The sequence below is a fragment of the Schistocerca serialis genome, chromosome 4 (assembly GCF_023864345.2).
Source record: "Schistocerca serialis cubense isolate TAMUIC-IGC-003099 chromosome 4, iqSchSeri2.2, whole genome shotgun sequence".
Taxonomy (NCBI): Eukaryota; Metazoa; Arthropoda; class Insecta; order Orthoptera; family Acrididae; genus Schistocerca; species Schistocerca serialis.
The window spans coordinates 37823960-37839099 of NC_064641.1; the positions used below are offsets into that span (position 1 = coordinate 37823960).

Sequence of the window (15140 nt, forward strand, 5' to 3'; positions counted from 1 at the left end):
ACATCCATATCTGGACAGTCTCTTTGGCATATCTGGACAGTCTCTTTGGTTAAGTATCTTACTCCATAAAGGGTGTCCCATCACATTTTTCTATGCACTGCCTTCATCTCAGTTGAAGTACTGCTCTGGAAGAGTGTTCTACAACATGCCACCTTGTTATTACACTTCATTACACAAAGGACTTCTTCAGACCTCGCACTACAAAATACTGGGTTACATTTTTTCACTACTTAAGATGAATAACTGAATAAACTAGCTATGAAACTGACTTGTATAATGACACTCCTTCTTTTTCCATAGTATTTAAATTTAATAGAGGTTAAATGGTTGAAAATGGACTTAAAGTCCTGACTTAATTCATTATTTCGTATTCGGTGATCAACATTAAATTAAAATGAAATGAGACTATCAATTAGACAAACCACCGCTTAAGCAGAGTGTTTTGGAAACATGGATATTGCTTACATAGTCATGTTACAGCCTATTCTCAACTGTTTTACAATTTAGCTTTCTTTCTCTCTTTTCTGCGATATAAGAAAGGACCTTTCCTACAAGGGTAGGTCCATACAAACAAATTATTTTTTAAATCAAAAACTTGCACTAAGAAAAATGGAAATACATTAGTGAAATATTTTACATCTTTAGCACTCACATTCACCCACACAATATCAAACAATAAGGAAACCAAATATCAAAAGACGAATGTTAAGTGCATTATATTTTGTGATTTGCCATCCATCTAATAAATACAATTAATTAATTAATTGTCACAGATCATCGGCAGACAGTATTCATAGGCTTCCAGTAAACAGTACCTGTAGTTCTGTAACTATCATAAATGAGAAGAGTCTGTCTAATCCAGTCAGTCCCGCAGTTCCTACGGAACGTGTTATTTTGGAAAAACTTTTGATATTCATGATTTCATTGTGTGTTTTCATGTCATACCATGCTGTTTTCTGTTCTATGTAAACTGTAGACCTGAAAAAAAAAATCAATAGCAAAAGTGAAGTAAAAATAATTATTATAATTATCAACAGAGTTATTATTTAACGAATTCTCTGTAACTACTTACTTAGGGTCTGTCACACGCAAAAGTTCTCTTGCTAGCCTGCCTATAAAATTGACAGATGTGTTATCAGCAGGAGGAAAGCGAGGAATAGGAATTGTCCTGCTTTGATACACACTTTGCCAATCTTGCACTTTATTCCTCAAAAAGCTGTTGCACTCTTGTTCCACATTGTAACTTATTATCCGAGATACTTCTTCATGCCATATTTTTAACCCATATATGTTAACATAATCTTGAATGTATTCAAAAGATCGACGATATCCATCCATTATCTTTTCCAGACTTTCTAGTTTAGTCATAAGTTCACTTGTCTGTAAAAAAAATTACATGTATAAATATTAGTATACATACAAGTACTTCCTAACACAAATATCTAAAAAGTCTCTTGTAATTAGAGTTTGTGCAAAAATGGTATCACAATGTATGAAACTTTGACATCTTGCTTTATATTTATACACTTGTACTCACAAATAGATGACTAACAACAACACACATTTATTCTTCATCATCAAAAAGAGTCAATGAGAGACTTAGTACTTTTGAGTGACAGAATCCTGAAAGCTCCTTAAAAATTTATTGTATTACCAACTGAAAATTTGCTTCAATACTTTTTAATATTTGTGCACAGAAACTGTCTTCTGATTGTTTGAGATTGCACATTATTACAGATTCAAAAAATACTTGTGTAGTTATTGTCAATTAACACTGAAAAGGGAAGCTCACACACTACTTGACAACAACATATGGATGTCCACCTTATTGCATGGACGAGGGACTTCAGCTCATGATATATATGAGAAAAATTACCACCATAGCTAAATCTTGAGAATTTCTTTATTCTTTCACATGACTAGTTTTGGTAGTACATTACCACCATCCTCAGGCCCCACCCCTGCCAAAAGTGTATTTGATTTCCTTGGTGCATTTACTGTGGGATCCGTGTTACTAGCACACATGGGCTAGCTTTCATCAGGAGTCTATAATCAATGTGCATTGGAGACAACACGGTGTCGAGTATAGACCCCTGATGAAAGCTAGCCCATGTGTGCTAGTAACACGGATTCCACAGTAAACGCACCAAGGAAATCAAATACTCTTTTGGCAGGAGTGGGGCCCGAGAATGGCAGTAATGTGCTGCCGAAACTAGTTGTGTGATACAATAAAGACATTCTCAAGATACAACTATGCTGGTACTTTCTCACATATATTACAGCAATAGTTATGGAACTTCGTAGGGTAAACAAACAAAGCAAGTGGTGTCGTGTGTGGTGTTTTACACATTGTTGCAACCCCTAAAACTTGGCTTACAAAAGTAGGGCATGTGACTATAATGAACAAATTTGTTCAGAAAAGGGCAGTTCATTTTGTATTATCGCAAAACAGGGGAGAGAGTGTCATGAATGTGATAAGTAAGTTGGTGTGGCAATCATGGGTTTTATTGTAACAAGATCTTTTTACAAAACTTTAAGTCACCAACTTTCTCCTCCAAATTCCAAAATAATTCATACTATGTAGATGTCGATGTAGATAACAGCCCAAACATGCTATACCCATGTGTCTTAATATTATCAAGTGGTATGGCATGTACTTTGCCTGCTTGGTGTTATCATGGAGCTACTTAAGCCGATTGGTTCAAGGCATAGGTCTGCTCCTACATTAACTTGCACTTTATCCTCTGGGGTATACACTTGTGTGTGTGTGTGTGTGTGTGTGTGTGTGTGTGTGTGTGTGTGTGTGTGTGTGTGATAAAATGCCCCGTGGCACTCAAGCTGCGGTTTTTATTCATTTGTTCTTGTCCAAGACACCATAAAATAGAAACAATACAATTATTAAGCAAAATTGTAATTTACAGTATTAAAACAAACCTAACATAACCAGTCGACTTGTTAAAAATACACTATTAATAATATAAAACACTGGAAACTCCAGGTAGGAATATTAACAATTCAGGAAAAGACAGATTGCTACTTACCGTAAAGACGACACATTAAGTTGCAGACAGCCACAATTAAAAGACACTTACATAAAGCTTTTGGCCACAGCCTTCATCAGCAAAAGAGGAATACACACCATTCATACACACAAGCAAACACACCTCATGCACTTGTGACCGCCAACTCCAGCACCTTGGCCAGAATGCATTCTGGAGTTGGCTGAAGTTGGTGGTCATGTGTACATGAAGTGTGCTTGCTTGTGGGTATCAATGGTGTGCATTTCTCTTTTGCTGATGAAAGCTGTGGCCGAAAGCTTCACGTGTCATTTAATTGTTCCCGTCCACAACTTAACATGTCTTCTTTATGGTAAGTAGCACTCTGCCTTTTCCTACATTGTTACTATTAATATAAATGTCCTGTGGTGGTAATGGAAATTGTGTCCACCAAGGTTTTCAGGTGTTTAAATTTGAAAATTAGTCCAGAAAAAAACCAGCCTGAATAGCCTTGTTATTTGTTGCAACCTTTAGGTTGCAATATCCACAGCATTCATAAGTACTAACGTAGCCCCTTTCTTCAAATTTCCTTTATACCGGGATATACCCATCCTTAGATGATACAGGACTTTCCAAGTTGCACAAGGGAGTTCAGAACACCCAGAATTGTTTCATGGGTATTTTGGAACAAGTTCTGCAACAGCTCTACTCGGCACTTATTAGGTACAGGATTTATGTTAGTTTTCAATAATATGTTTCCGGATACTTGAGAGCATCGTCAAACTGTTTCTGAAAGTCAATGTTTCAGTCATTGTTGTAGTGGCCACCAGGTTGATGTATTTACTGTTAATTTACAAAAATAAACTCCCTCTTAAGTGCCTCAAAATTAAAAAATAACCTTTAAAAAGATGAGAGAAGTAGTAAGGACATTTAAGAGGTGTAAATATAGGACACACAAATACTGAAATTAGTAAGCATTTGTACAGCAAATTCTTAATGTATGTGACATGTTACTAGCAATTCACTACTAGTACTTTGAACCAGATGCAACTTTTTGAACTCAAATGTCTTTACATTCTAGTGTGACCTACTCAAACACCACTATAAAATAAAATTATGCAGGTTACAGGGTTCATTACTTAGAGGAGTGGTACTCCTGTATCAGTATAATGAAAGTATTAGAAGGAATGACGAGGACTTTAGAAATAGAGCAGGATTTCAAATTTGGAAAAGTATTCGGAAGGAAATCAGCAGTGTTCTTTTCAAAACAACCAACCCAACGTCTGCCTTAACTGATTGAGGGAAACCACAAAAAACATAACTCTTAACAACTGGATGGGGGTTTGAAACTCCATCCTTCCAGATACGAGGCCAGTGTACTAACCGCTGCACCCTCTCACATGATCGAAATATTGAATTTACAGCCTCAGTATATGCTAATACAACTGATGCATTTAATTCAGACTAAATGTGATTCTGGTACAAATTCACATCAAATCAGACACTACCAATGAGAAGAAAAAGACAACTGAAGCTGCTTTTAAAGCATTGCCTAGCTAATACCCATTTATACTTATGTTATTATTTTCATATAGAATGCCTCAGGAAGAAACTTAACATCTGCTTTGGCAAGCAGGCTGTACTTTTGCCACATACAATATAGGAACAAAACAAATTAATTCCAAATACACATTGTTACTACTGTGACAGTAGTAAGATTTCAACATCTTTTTTCCTATCGTGGATAAGTAAAACACTGGAACCGTAACTGAAAGAAACGTAACTGTTCCTGGATTCACTATCCGAAGGGAACTTGTGACGAACCAAGTAGGAACATTTTTATTTCCCCTCTTGTTTTGCAATCTGCCTCCTTAAAATTCATTTTTTTCACGTCTGACTAATTACCATTAGCATAAGTTAGTTTAATCTGCATTTCCATAAAAAGAGAAAGGTTGGCCTTCCGTTTCAAAGAATGTAACACCAGATATAATTTTGTGCTTAGTTTTATGTATGTAATTGATTTTCTAATTTATTTTGGCTATTCCTAATTAATATCTTTCATTATAGGGTGAAATCAGTAATTGTTTCGTAACTTAAATTCTACTGTTGACTTATAAACAAATATAAATTCTATAATAATTATAAACATTTGGAAGAACAACTAATAGCATTCTTTTAAGTATTTATTTGGCTCAATTCAAAAACATGTTAGCAAAGATAGCTCTTAATATTAATTACAAAGTAACTACCAGTTTTATCAAAATATTGTTTGCATTACTATACATGTTAATTTCATGATTGAAACAAATAATTCAGCCTAACTCACGAGTAGAAGAAACTCTTAAAAAGACACAATTTTTCGATTTATTCAGATAATTCAATAAGTTAAATTTTAATTGTAATTTCTGTAACTTACACATCAAACAAAGTGTAGTTTCAGTGCCTATTATTGTGATGATATATAAAGGCCCAATTTTTGGTCCAGAGACAGTCAATCCATGGCCGAGTTTCATACAAGGAACCCGTGTTGGTTACATCAACAACAATGCATCCACTTAACTGTGAAATAAGTGTAATAGGCTGTGTGCTGAAACAATGACAGTGTCTGTTCAATACATACCATATTATGCGGCAAGAACTGTGTGATTAGGTTTTCACTGCTCACATATCTTCAACAGGAAACCATTGTAGCAATATGTTGATGTTTGCTTGCAACCTATTCTGGCCATATAACTGTGTATTATAGGGGGTTGTGAACAGTGAAAGTAAAGAACTGTGAAATGCAAATATGCACCTGTTCACTTCCACCCCCATTTTTCAGCCAGTGTAGCAATGCAGTACATTGACTCCGAGGACAATCAACGAAGAAATAAAGGGCGGACATCACAAACTGCATAAAAAGGTCCTACCACCTAAAAGTACAAAGCATTGTCAACCTCTTGGTGATATTTCTTTTACCAGCACAATGTAGTAGGGTGACATATAGAAAAGTAAATTCTTTCTAAGAAGGAGAATTCAATCAAACTGTAGGACTGAATTTTTATTTTCAAATTAAAATCTGTCATATGTATACGCAAGTGCACCACAGTACCAACCTACAAGATATAGCAACCAAATAACAATAGAAATATGATTTATTAAAAATAAAGAACATATTCTCCTCTCTTGTCTATACAATGCTGCATATTACATTCCATTATTCAAAGCAGAACTGTAGCACTTGTTCAATAATTCTTGTCTTTTTGCTTTTACCTGGTCCACAGACAAATTGTGTTCCCTTCAATGCATTTTTCACTTTTAGGAGCAGGAACAAGTCACCGAGTGGGGTGGGGGTGAGGGTCAAGATCTGGTGAATATGGAGAATGCTAGAGCACAAGAAAGTGTTTCCCCATTAAAAACTGCTTCATAGATAGTGCACAGTGAGTTGGAATGGTGTACTGGTGCAGAATCCAAGAGTTTTTCTGTCACACATGAGAACCTTTCTCCATTACTCTTTCCTTTCCCACAGCTGGGTTATGACTACTTTGTAGTATTTCTGGGTAATAGTTTGACTCCCAGGCAACCATTCAGTCACATGGAACACCCATGATTCTTAGTGATCTGGGGTTCTTCCAGTGTCTTTCTAGGTCATCCTATAAAATTCATGTTTCATCAGCTCTGATGACACTTGTCAGCAAGTCAGGTTGTTGTGTGAGTTGTCCCATGATGTTAAGGCATATGTTCTTCAAATTGCCTTTCTGTTTGACAGCACTATTCTTGCATAAATTTTTGCTATGTTGAATTCATCATGTTAAATTTGTCTTACAGACTCACTGTTAGTGTTTATTATGCTGGTGATCGTATACGTGGCAATCTTTGCAGAGAATTCGTTAATTCTTTGAATGTTTTCTTCAGTTCCTGCAGTCACATGTCAACTTGGGTGTTCAACATCTTTCACCTCTTACTGACCTGCAGATAACTGTTTTCTGCCAAACACCTCCTTTAACATTTGAATACATTCCACTGGAAACTTTTTAATTTCAGTAATACTTCAACAAGCTGTCTACACCAAACCAATTTCAAATGCCTTGTTTGTTCCAAGTTTTTTATGGATTAATTCTAATTTTTAAGATGATGTATATTTTGTTAGTCGATCGACGATTTTACAGTCCTATCAACTGCCACACACATTTGGAGCCACACTGAACCTTATAGAAGATTTTTCCAGGTTAGGGCGAAAAAGTGTTTATGCACATTCGAGCTTGCTACTTACATGTTATTACCAGAGTGCACAAGCCACAAAGAAATCCTACTTTGTAATTTATTTTAGTAACAAAATATAAGTAACACTGATAAAAATTTTGCCCCCGTCAAAATCCTTGCAGGATCCAGCTACAAAAAGTTAACTAATCTGGCAGATCAAAATATTCTTATAAGCCAAATTGTTACAAAATATCTAAATAATTATAAAAACAAAAATAGTTGCATACATATTGTTAAAAACATTATTAAATTAGGCAGTCTTATCTCTTCAATTTCAAAAAATTATTAATTTCCCATCCAAATTTTATCTGAATTATATTAATAAAAGTAACAACACAGTCTTCCTGTTTTAGAAATATTATACTTTTAATGTAACATATAAGCTATTCTTTGAGGTAATGGCAATTTTTAATTCTTCATTAGTTTAGCTGTTATTTTTAAATTAGTCCACTGACTTCATTGTTTTTCACACAAATGTCCACCATATACCAGTGCAGCTTCGGAAAACAAACATAAAATAAAAAATTCGTGGCATAGCCTTAATTGCTACATCTATTTCTGATGCTTTAGGTGCTGCTTCTTGTAAAAAAATTTGTTTTTGATCTCTAGCTCTTTTTTCTTCTGAAATACCGTATTTACTCGAATCTAAGCCGCACTCGGATGTAAGCTGCACCTAAAAAATGAGACTCAAAATAAAGGAAAAAAAAATTTCCCGAATCTAAGCCACACCTGAAATTTGAGACTCGAAATTCAAAGAGAGAGAAAAGTTTTAGGCCACACCTCCAAATCGAAACAAAGCTGGTCCATTGTAATATGAGACACAATTTAGGTCGAATGAATGATACACCTACAGTAGTTTGGTTCGTGTCGTAAGCTTAGCAGTTAAGCTTTACCAGGTAACCCTTGCTATGCATCAGGTGCTCCGTCCGTATTTATACGGGTACCCTTCCTTTTTCACGTGCTTCGTCTGGTTTGAATCGATTGCTTATTTTGCTTTGATCTGATAAGTGCCGTTTTCTTTGTTATAGGTGTTTACGTCACTCTAAGCTGAAAATGCATTACTGTACTGTGTCATACATTGTTTGTCGCATTCTTATAGTGTGTGTTTACAGCTTGTCGCCGCTCGCGGCATGGCTTGCTTTTGTGCGCGCTACCGCCGCTTACAAGAGAGAGAGAGAGAGAGAGAGAGAGAGAGAGAGAGAGAGAGAGAGAGAGAGGGGAATCGTCTCATTAGCAAAACAACGGCAAGAGACTGCTATTTGTTGTTATATACACTGCTGCTTTCTTTGATAATGATCAACAAGAACCAAATAATAGACTGAGTATGATAGAACATGTTCTGAATGAGAGTTAGGCGAAAATTTTTCTCCGTTTGGAAATCTTTGCGGCCGCTTCTTTAGTACATCAAATTCTGCACAGAAATTAGAGTCATCTTAGATTTAAAAATCTAGTCAGTTGCCGTGCTTCATTTCTGACTGTATCACTATTAGGCATAAGTATAATACGAATATAAACATGACACGATACGTATATTCTTCCGCGTTTGCTGTTGTCTCACTCTAGTTTCGTAGTTTATTACAGACAGGATTTAAATGAGACAGCAGCAAACACGAGAGAATACATGGCAAAATGTTTATGCTCATATTATTCTTACGGCGAAGAGAATACTGTATGTGATTCACATTTCATCAGTTTCCTATTAGCAACTATCTCTTCTCACAGGTAGGAAAAAATTCAGAACGTAGAGTTGGCCATATTGACAAACACCCCACACAGTCTTGCCAGTCGGATTTTCATAGTACATTGAAATTCTGCTACATTCGAAGATGAACAATACGGAATTTGTATTTACTTCATTGGATAATGTATGAAAATGTAGGGTTGAAACTCGGGGCAGAGAAAAAAAGCCTCGTCTTTCATCTTTTTTTAAATTTATTTACTGACGCAGAGGTTTTGGCCCCAGTATGTATCTTTGTGCCTACAAAGTATGCCTGTGTAGCGCTACATATATTCGACGGCAGAAATTAGTTGTGGCGGCACCTACCAACATATTTCAGAACTTCTGCTTGCTTTGCACTCGATTCTAAGCCGCAGGCGGTTTTTTGGATTACAAAAACCGGAAAAAAAGTGCGGCTTAGATTCGAGTAAATACGGTAGCCATTTTTGCCTTTCTTGCACAACTGTCTTGTTTCTCTGTTCTTTCTTCTTCTTAAAAAATTCCACATATTTTGAATGAGCATCTTGTGTAGTGTGAATTAGGCTCTTAAGAGACTGAAACACTAGGCGCACCACCAACATTCTGTACAGCATCGTGAACAACCCATAAAGCACCAAGACTTTCCTCATGCTGATTCTCTATTAAGCAGTCTGAATTAACAGAGAACCCTTTTTCAAGAGCAATATTTTCACGAGAAAGAATAAGTACCATCTTCACAAACAAAAGGGATACTGAACAAGGCTTTGGCGAGACTGCAAAGAAAGAAAACCAGAATTTATCAAGAGTCTGTGTGTCCAAATTGAATTTCTGTATTGCTTCAGCTGCACCAGGCAAATTGCAGATACGATATCCTTGTGCTTTTGCTTTATTTTGTATGCTTTTGCTCCCAAGAACCACTGCTTCTGCGTGCTTAACATATCTAAACAAGACAGAAGTCACTGCTCCGCTATTGCAGGCTGTTCTGCTATAATACATGGATCACGACAGGAGATAGCTCTTGTCAACTCAAAAGAAAGAGGATATCTATCCACCATATTTTAAGGGTGGCCAAATACACCTCACAACACTCATATTGAACATGCAACATTGTAGTCCTGGCAAATTCTTGCTTTCAAAGCATGATTAGTTTAAAAACCTAAGCCAACTTCTTTGGCAATTAAAATACATTGATGTGATGCAAGATCACTTTTTGATAATGAAGTTTTATTCTCTAACACATGTTTCTTTACAATTCTGACCATTGCAGAAGTTACTAGATATGCAAGTTCTCGGTAAAGGAGAGGTGCCACCGGCTTCTCTGTCTAAAAGTTTCTCAAAAACAGTTCAACTAATGTTCATGTTGTTGTTGTGGTCTTCAATCCTGAGACTGGTTTGATGCAGCTCTCCATGCTACTCTATCCTGTGCAAGCTTCTTCATCTCCCAGTACCTACTGCAACCTACATCCTTCTGAATCTGCTTAGTGTATTCATCTCTTGGTCTCCCTCTACGATTTTTACCCTCCACGGTGCCCTCCAATGCTAAATTTGTGATCCCTCGATGCCTCAAAACATGTCCTACCAACCGATCTCTTCTTCTAGTCAAGTTGTGCCACAAACTCCTCTTCTCCCCAATCCTACTCAATACCTCCTCATTAGTTACGTGATCTACCCACCTTATCTTCAGCATTCTTCTGTAGCACCACATTTCGAAAGCTTCTATTCTCTTCTTGTCCAAACTAGTTATCGTCCATGTTTCACTTCCATACATGGCTACACTCCATACAAATACTTTCAGAAACAACTTCCTGACACTTAAATCTATACTCGATGTTAACAAGTTTCTCTTCTTGAGAAACGCTTTCCTTGCCATTGCCAGTCTACATTTTATATCCTCTCTGCTTCGACCATCATCGGTTATTTTACTCCCTAAATAGCAAAACTACTTTACTACTCTAAGTGTCTCATTTCCTAATCTAATTCCCTCAGCATCACCCGACTTAATTTGACTACATTCCATTATCCTCGTTTTGCTTTTGTTGATGTTCATCTTATATCCTCCTTTCAAGACACTGTCCATTCTGTTCAACTGCTCTTCCAAGTCCTTTGCTGTCTCTGACAGAATTACAATGTCATCGGCGAACCTCAAAGTTTTTACTTCTTCTCCATGAATTTTAATACCTACTCCGAATTTTTCTTTTGTTTCCTTTACTGCTTGCTCAATATACAGATTGAATAACATCGGGGAAAGGCTACAACCCTGTCTCACTCCTTTCCCAACCACTGCTTCCCTTTCATGTCCCTCGACTCTTATAACTGCCATCTGGTTTCTGTACAAGTTGTAAATAGCCTTTCGCTCCCTGTATTTTACCCCTGCCACCTTCAGAATTTGAAAGAGAGTATTCCAGTTAACATTGTCAAAAGCTTTCTCTAAGTCTACAAATGCTAGAAACGTAGGTTTGCCTTTTCTTAATCTTTCTTCTAAGATAAGTCGTAAGGTCAGTATTGCCTCACGTGTTCCAACATTTCTACGGAATCCAAACTGATCTTCCCCGAGGTCGGCTTCTACCAGTTTTTCCATTCGTCTGTAAAGAATTCGCGTTAGTATTTTGCAGCTGTGACTTATTAAACTGATAGTTCGGTAATTTTCACATCTGTCAACTAATGTTCAAGCAGTAATAAAAAATGATACCTTTGCTGGGAGAAGTTTATATTTCAGAGTGATTGAGACAACTTTGAAATTATGATTATTTTGTTCAGAGGGTTTTTCAAGGAACCTAGCACTATATTTGCTCTCAGGGCTACCCTCACCTTTTCAATCCACTGAACTGAATAAAACTTTAGAGGAAAAACACTATACTGTGTACTCAGCATGAAGTATCCTCTTCTAGACGGTGAATCTTTGCAAAGAAAATATAAACTAATCAAAAATTCCATTATTTTGCACTGTGCAGCTATCATGCCATCTTTAAAAGCAGGATGTACCACATGCAAGCCAGAACTACATATGTCAAAGGAGAGTAGCACTAATAAGATTTGCATCCCTCGGGTCAGATTTGAGCTCTCTCAAAACCTCCAAGTTCACTGTTGGACCATTCATAGACAACTGAATAATTGTTTTTTCTCAAGTCAACTTCTCCTGATTCTTTTTTCTTTTTCCTGATCACTTGCTTTAGTGCTGCTGAGAAAGACTGAAGAATAATATTTTGTCAGTACATGCCCAAGCTTCTCATCACAATATTGTACTAGAATGTCTCTTTGTTGCCATTGGGACACCTTATTTAAGCTTTCATCACTACCCAATAACTATAAAAGAACATTTTTCAAGATCTGTTGAAAATCTGTTTTGAAAATATGGAGATACACCGTGTACTACACCGAAGAACCAAAGAAATTGGTACAGGCACGTGCATTCAAATACAGATATAAATAAACAGCCAAAATACAAAGCTGAGGTCGGCAATGCCTATATAAGATAACAAGTGTCTGGCGCAGTTGTTAGATCAGGCACTGCTGCTACAATGGCATGCTATCAAGATTTCAGTGAGTTTGAACATGGTATTATAATCAACGCACAAGCGATGAGACACAGCATCTCCAAGGTAGTGATGAAGTGGGATTTTCCCATACGGCAATTTCATGAGTGTACTGTGAATATCAGGAATCCAGCAAAACATCAAATCTACATCTCTGCAGCTGAAAAAAGATCCTGCAAGAACGGGAACGACAACAACTGAAGAGAATTGTTCAATGTGACAGAATTGCAACCCTTCTGCAAATTACTGCAGATTTCAATGCTAGTCCATCAACAAGTGTTAGTGTGTGAACAATTTAACGAAACATCATCAATATGGGCTTTTGGAGCTGAAGGTCCATTCGTGTACCCTTGATGACTGCATGACACAAAGCTTCATGCCTCGCCTGGGTCCTTCAACACCAACATCAGACTGTTGATGACAAACATGCTGCCTGGTTGGACGAGTCTCGTTTCAAATTGTATCGAGCAGATGGACGTGTAGGGTTATCGAGACAACCTCATGAATCCATGGGCCCTGCATGTCAGCAAGGGATTATTCAAGCTGGTGGAGGCTCTGTAATGGTGTGGTAAGTCTCTGACAGGTGACACATATGTAAGCATCCTGTCTGATCACCAGCATACATTCATGTCCATTGTGCATTCCGACAGACTTGGGCAATTCCAGCAGGACAATGTGACACCCCCCACATCCAGAATTGCTACAGAGTGGCTCCAGGAACACTCTTCTAAGTTTAAACACTTCCAATGGCCACCAAACTCCACAGACATGAACATCATTGAACATATCTGAGATGTCTTACAACATGCTGTTCAGAAGAGATCTGCACTCCCTCATACTCTTACGGATTTATGGACAGTCCTGGAGGAGTCATGGTGTCAGCTCCCTCCAGCGCTACTTCAGACATTAGTCACGTCCATACCATGTTGTGTTGTGGCACTTCTGTGTGCTCGTGGGGGACCTATGCGATATTAGGCAAGTGTACCAGTTTCTTTGGCTCTTCAGTGTAGATGGTATATATGAGGTTGGTTTGAAAAGTTCTCAGAACGGAATAGGAAAAAAGTCACTGAAACTTCATTTATTTTTCAATGTAGACTCCTTGTAGATTAATGCACTTGGTCCAACAATGTTCTAGTGCCTTGACCCCATCCTGAAAATGAGTTTCCTCCAGGCCAGCAAAATAGTTGTCAACTCCAGCTATCAATTCTTTGTTTGAAGTGATTCTTCGTCCACCAAGAAAAATTTTCAGTTTTGGGAAGAGATGGAAGTCTGACGGAGCCATATCAGGTGAGTAAGACAGGTGTGGCAACAATTCATACCATAGTTCATGTAATTTTGCCACGGCGACACCACATGTGTGCGGTCGCCCATCTTGCAGATAATTTTTTCATTTCTAATTCTTCAGTTAAAATGTGATATACCCTTTCAAATGACATCTGGCAAGCATGAGCAATTCCATGCAGTTTCAATTGGCGACCCTCCATACCCATTTTGGGCACTTTTGCAATGATTTCTTGAGTAGTAACATATCTTGGCCGACCACAAGGTGGATCATCATCTAAGCTCTTCCGACCAAATTTAAATTCATTTGTCAACTTGGCAACAGCTGAATATGAAGGAGCAAAGTCCGCCAGTGTATTCTGGAAATTGGCATGAATGTCCTTTGCTCTCATATCTTTCTTTAAGAAATACTTAATCACTGCTTCAGTCTCGATTTTTTCCATCTTCGCAAATCACTAAGCAGGAACAACAGAGCCATGTCACCACCACAGCTCTCCTCCAAGAGCACTGATGTGGCACGTGTTTACAAGCAACAGTCCAATGAATATTGTAAACAACTCGTTGCGCTAGTGCTGCCCTCACATGGTGATTCTGAGAACTTTTCAAACCACCCTTCTACTAATTTGTCCTTTTTTCATTCTGTTTTTGTTGCAAATTCACTATAAGGGAACACAGCTTTCAAATTTGCAGCAGTGTCTGCTGCACTTAGAAAATAGAAATGTCTTTCAACTGCAGTCAAACACCACACTATTTCTGCTTACAAATTTCTGAGTCCACTTCCTGAGATTATGGCTGGTGCCGGTGCTTCAGACGTGCTTCCTTGTTGAGAGTTGGATACCTGTGCTGTCACTAATGATTCTCTGCCTTCTAGGAAAAATATATATTTTGGAACAATGTACCTTGTACACGCTTGTCGGATAAATTCAATAAAAATTATGTTTTCTAAAATATCTCACCAATAACACTATTTTCTGCAATGCTCTCCTGTTTTAAGGAAGACTATTGGAAAAATAGCTTAATTTCACATTTTTGTTATAGTATCAAGATGACGATAAATAGTTTGGACAAGAAGAGAATAGAAGCTTTCGAAATGTGGTGCTACAGAAGAATGCTGAAGATTAGATGGGTAGATCACATAACTAATGAGGAGGTATTGAATAGAATTGGGGAGAAGAGGAGTTTGTGGCACAACTCGACAAGAAGAAGGGACCGGTTGTAGGACATGTTCTGAGGCATCAAGTGATCACAAATTTAGCATTGGAGGGCAGTGTGGAGGGTAAAAATCATAGAGGGAGACCAAGAGATGAATACACTAAGCAGATTCAGAAGGACGTAGGTTGCAGTAAGTACTGGGAGATGAAGAAATGTGCACAGGATAGAGCAGCATGAAGA

General features: G+C 37.5%; 1 protein-coding gene across 5 annotated transcripts in view; it reads right to left on the minus strand.

Annotated features, from left to right (window-relative positions):
- Window positions 1-15140, minus strand: part of LOC126473598 (WASH complex subunit 5) — a 180042-nt gene that overhangs the window by 56063 nt on the left and 108839 nt on the right. For all 5 annotated transcript variants that reach the window (XM_050100747.1, XM_050100746.1, XM_050100749.1 and 2 more), the window contains 2 exons: window positions 1073-1380; window positions 816-978 (listed from right to left, as the gene is read on the minus strand). In XM_050100747.1, the coding sequence (XP_049956704.1) occupies window positions 816-978; window positions 1073-1380 (471 nt within the window). The remainder of the gene's footprint in view (window positions 1-815; window positions 979-1072; window positions 1381-15140) is intronic.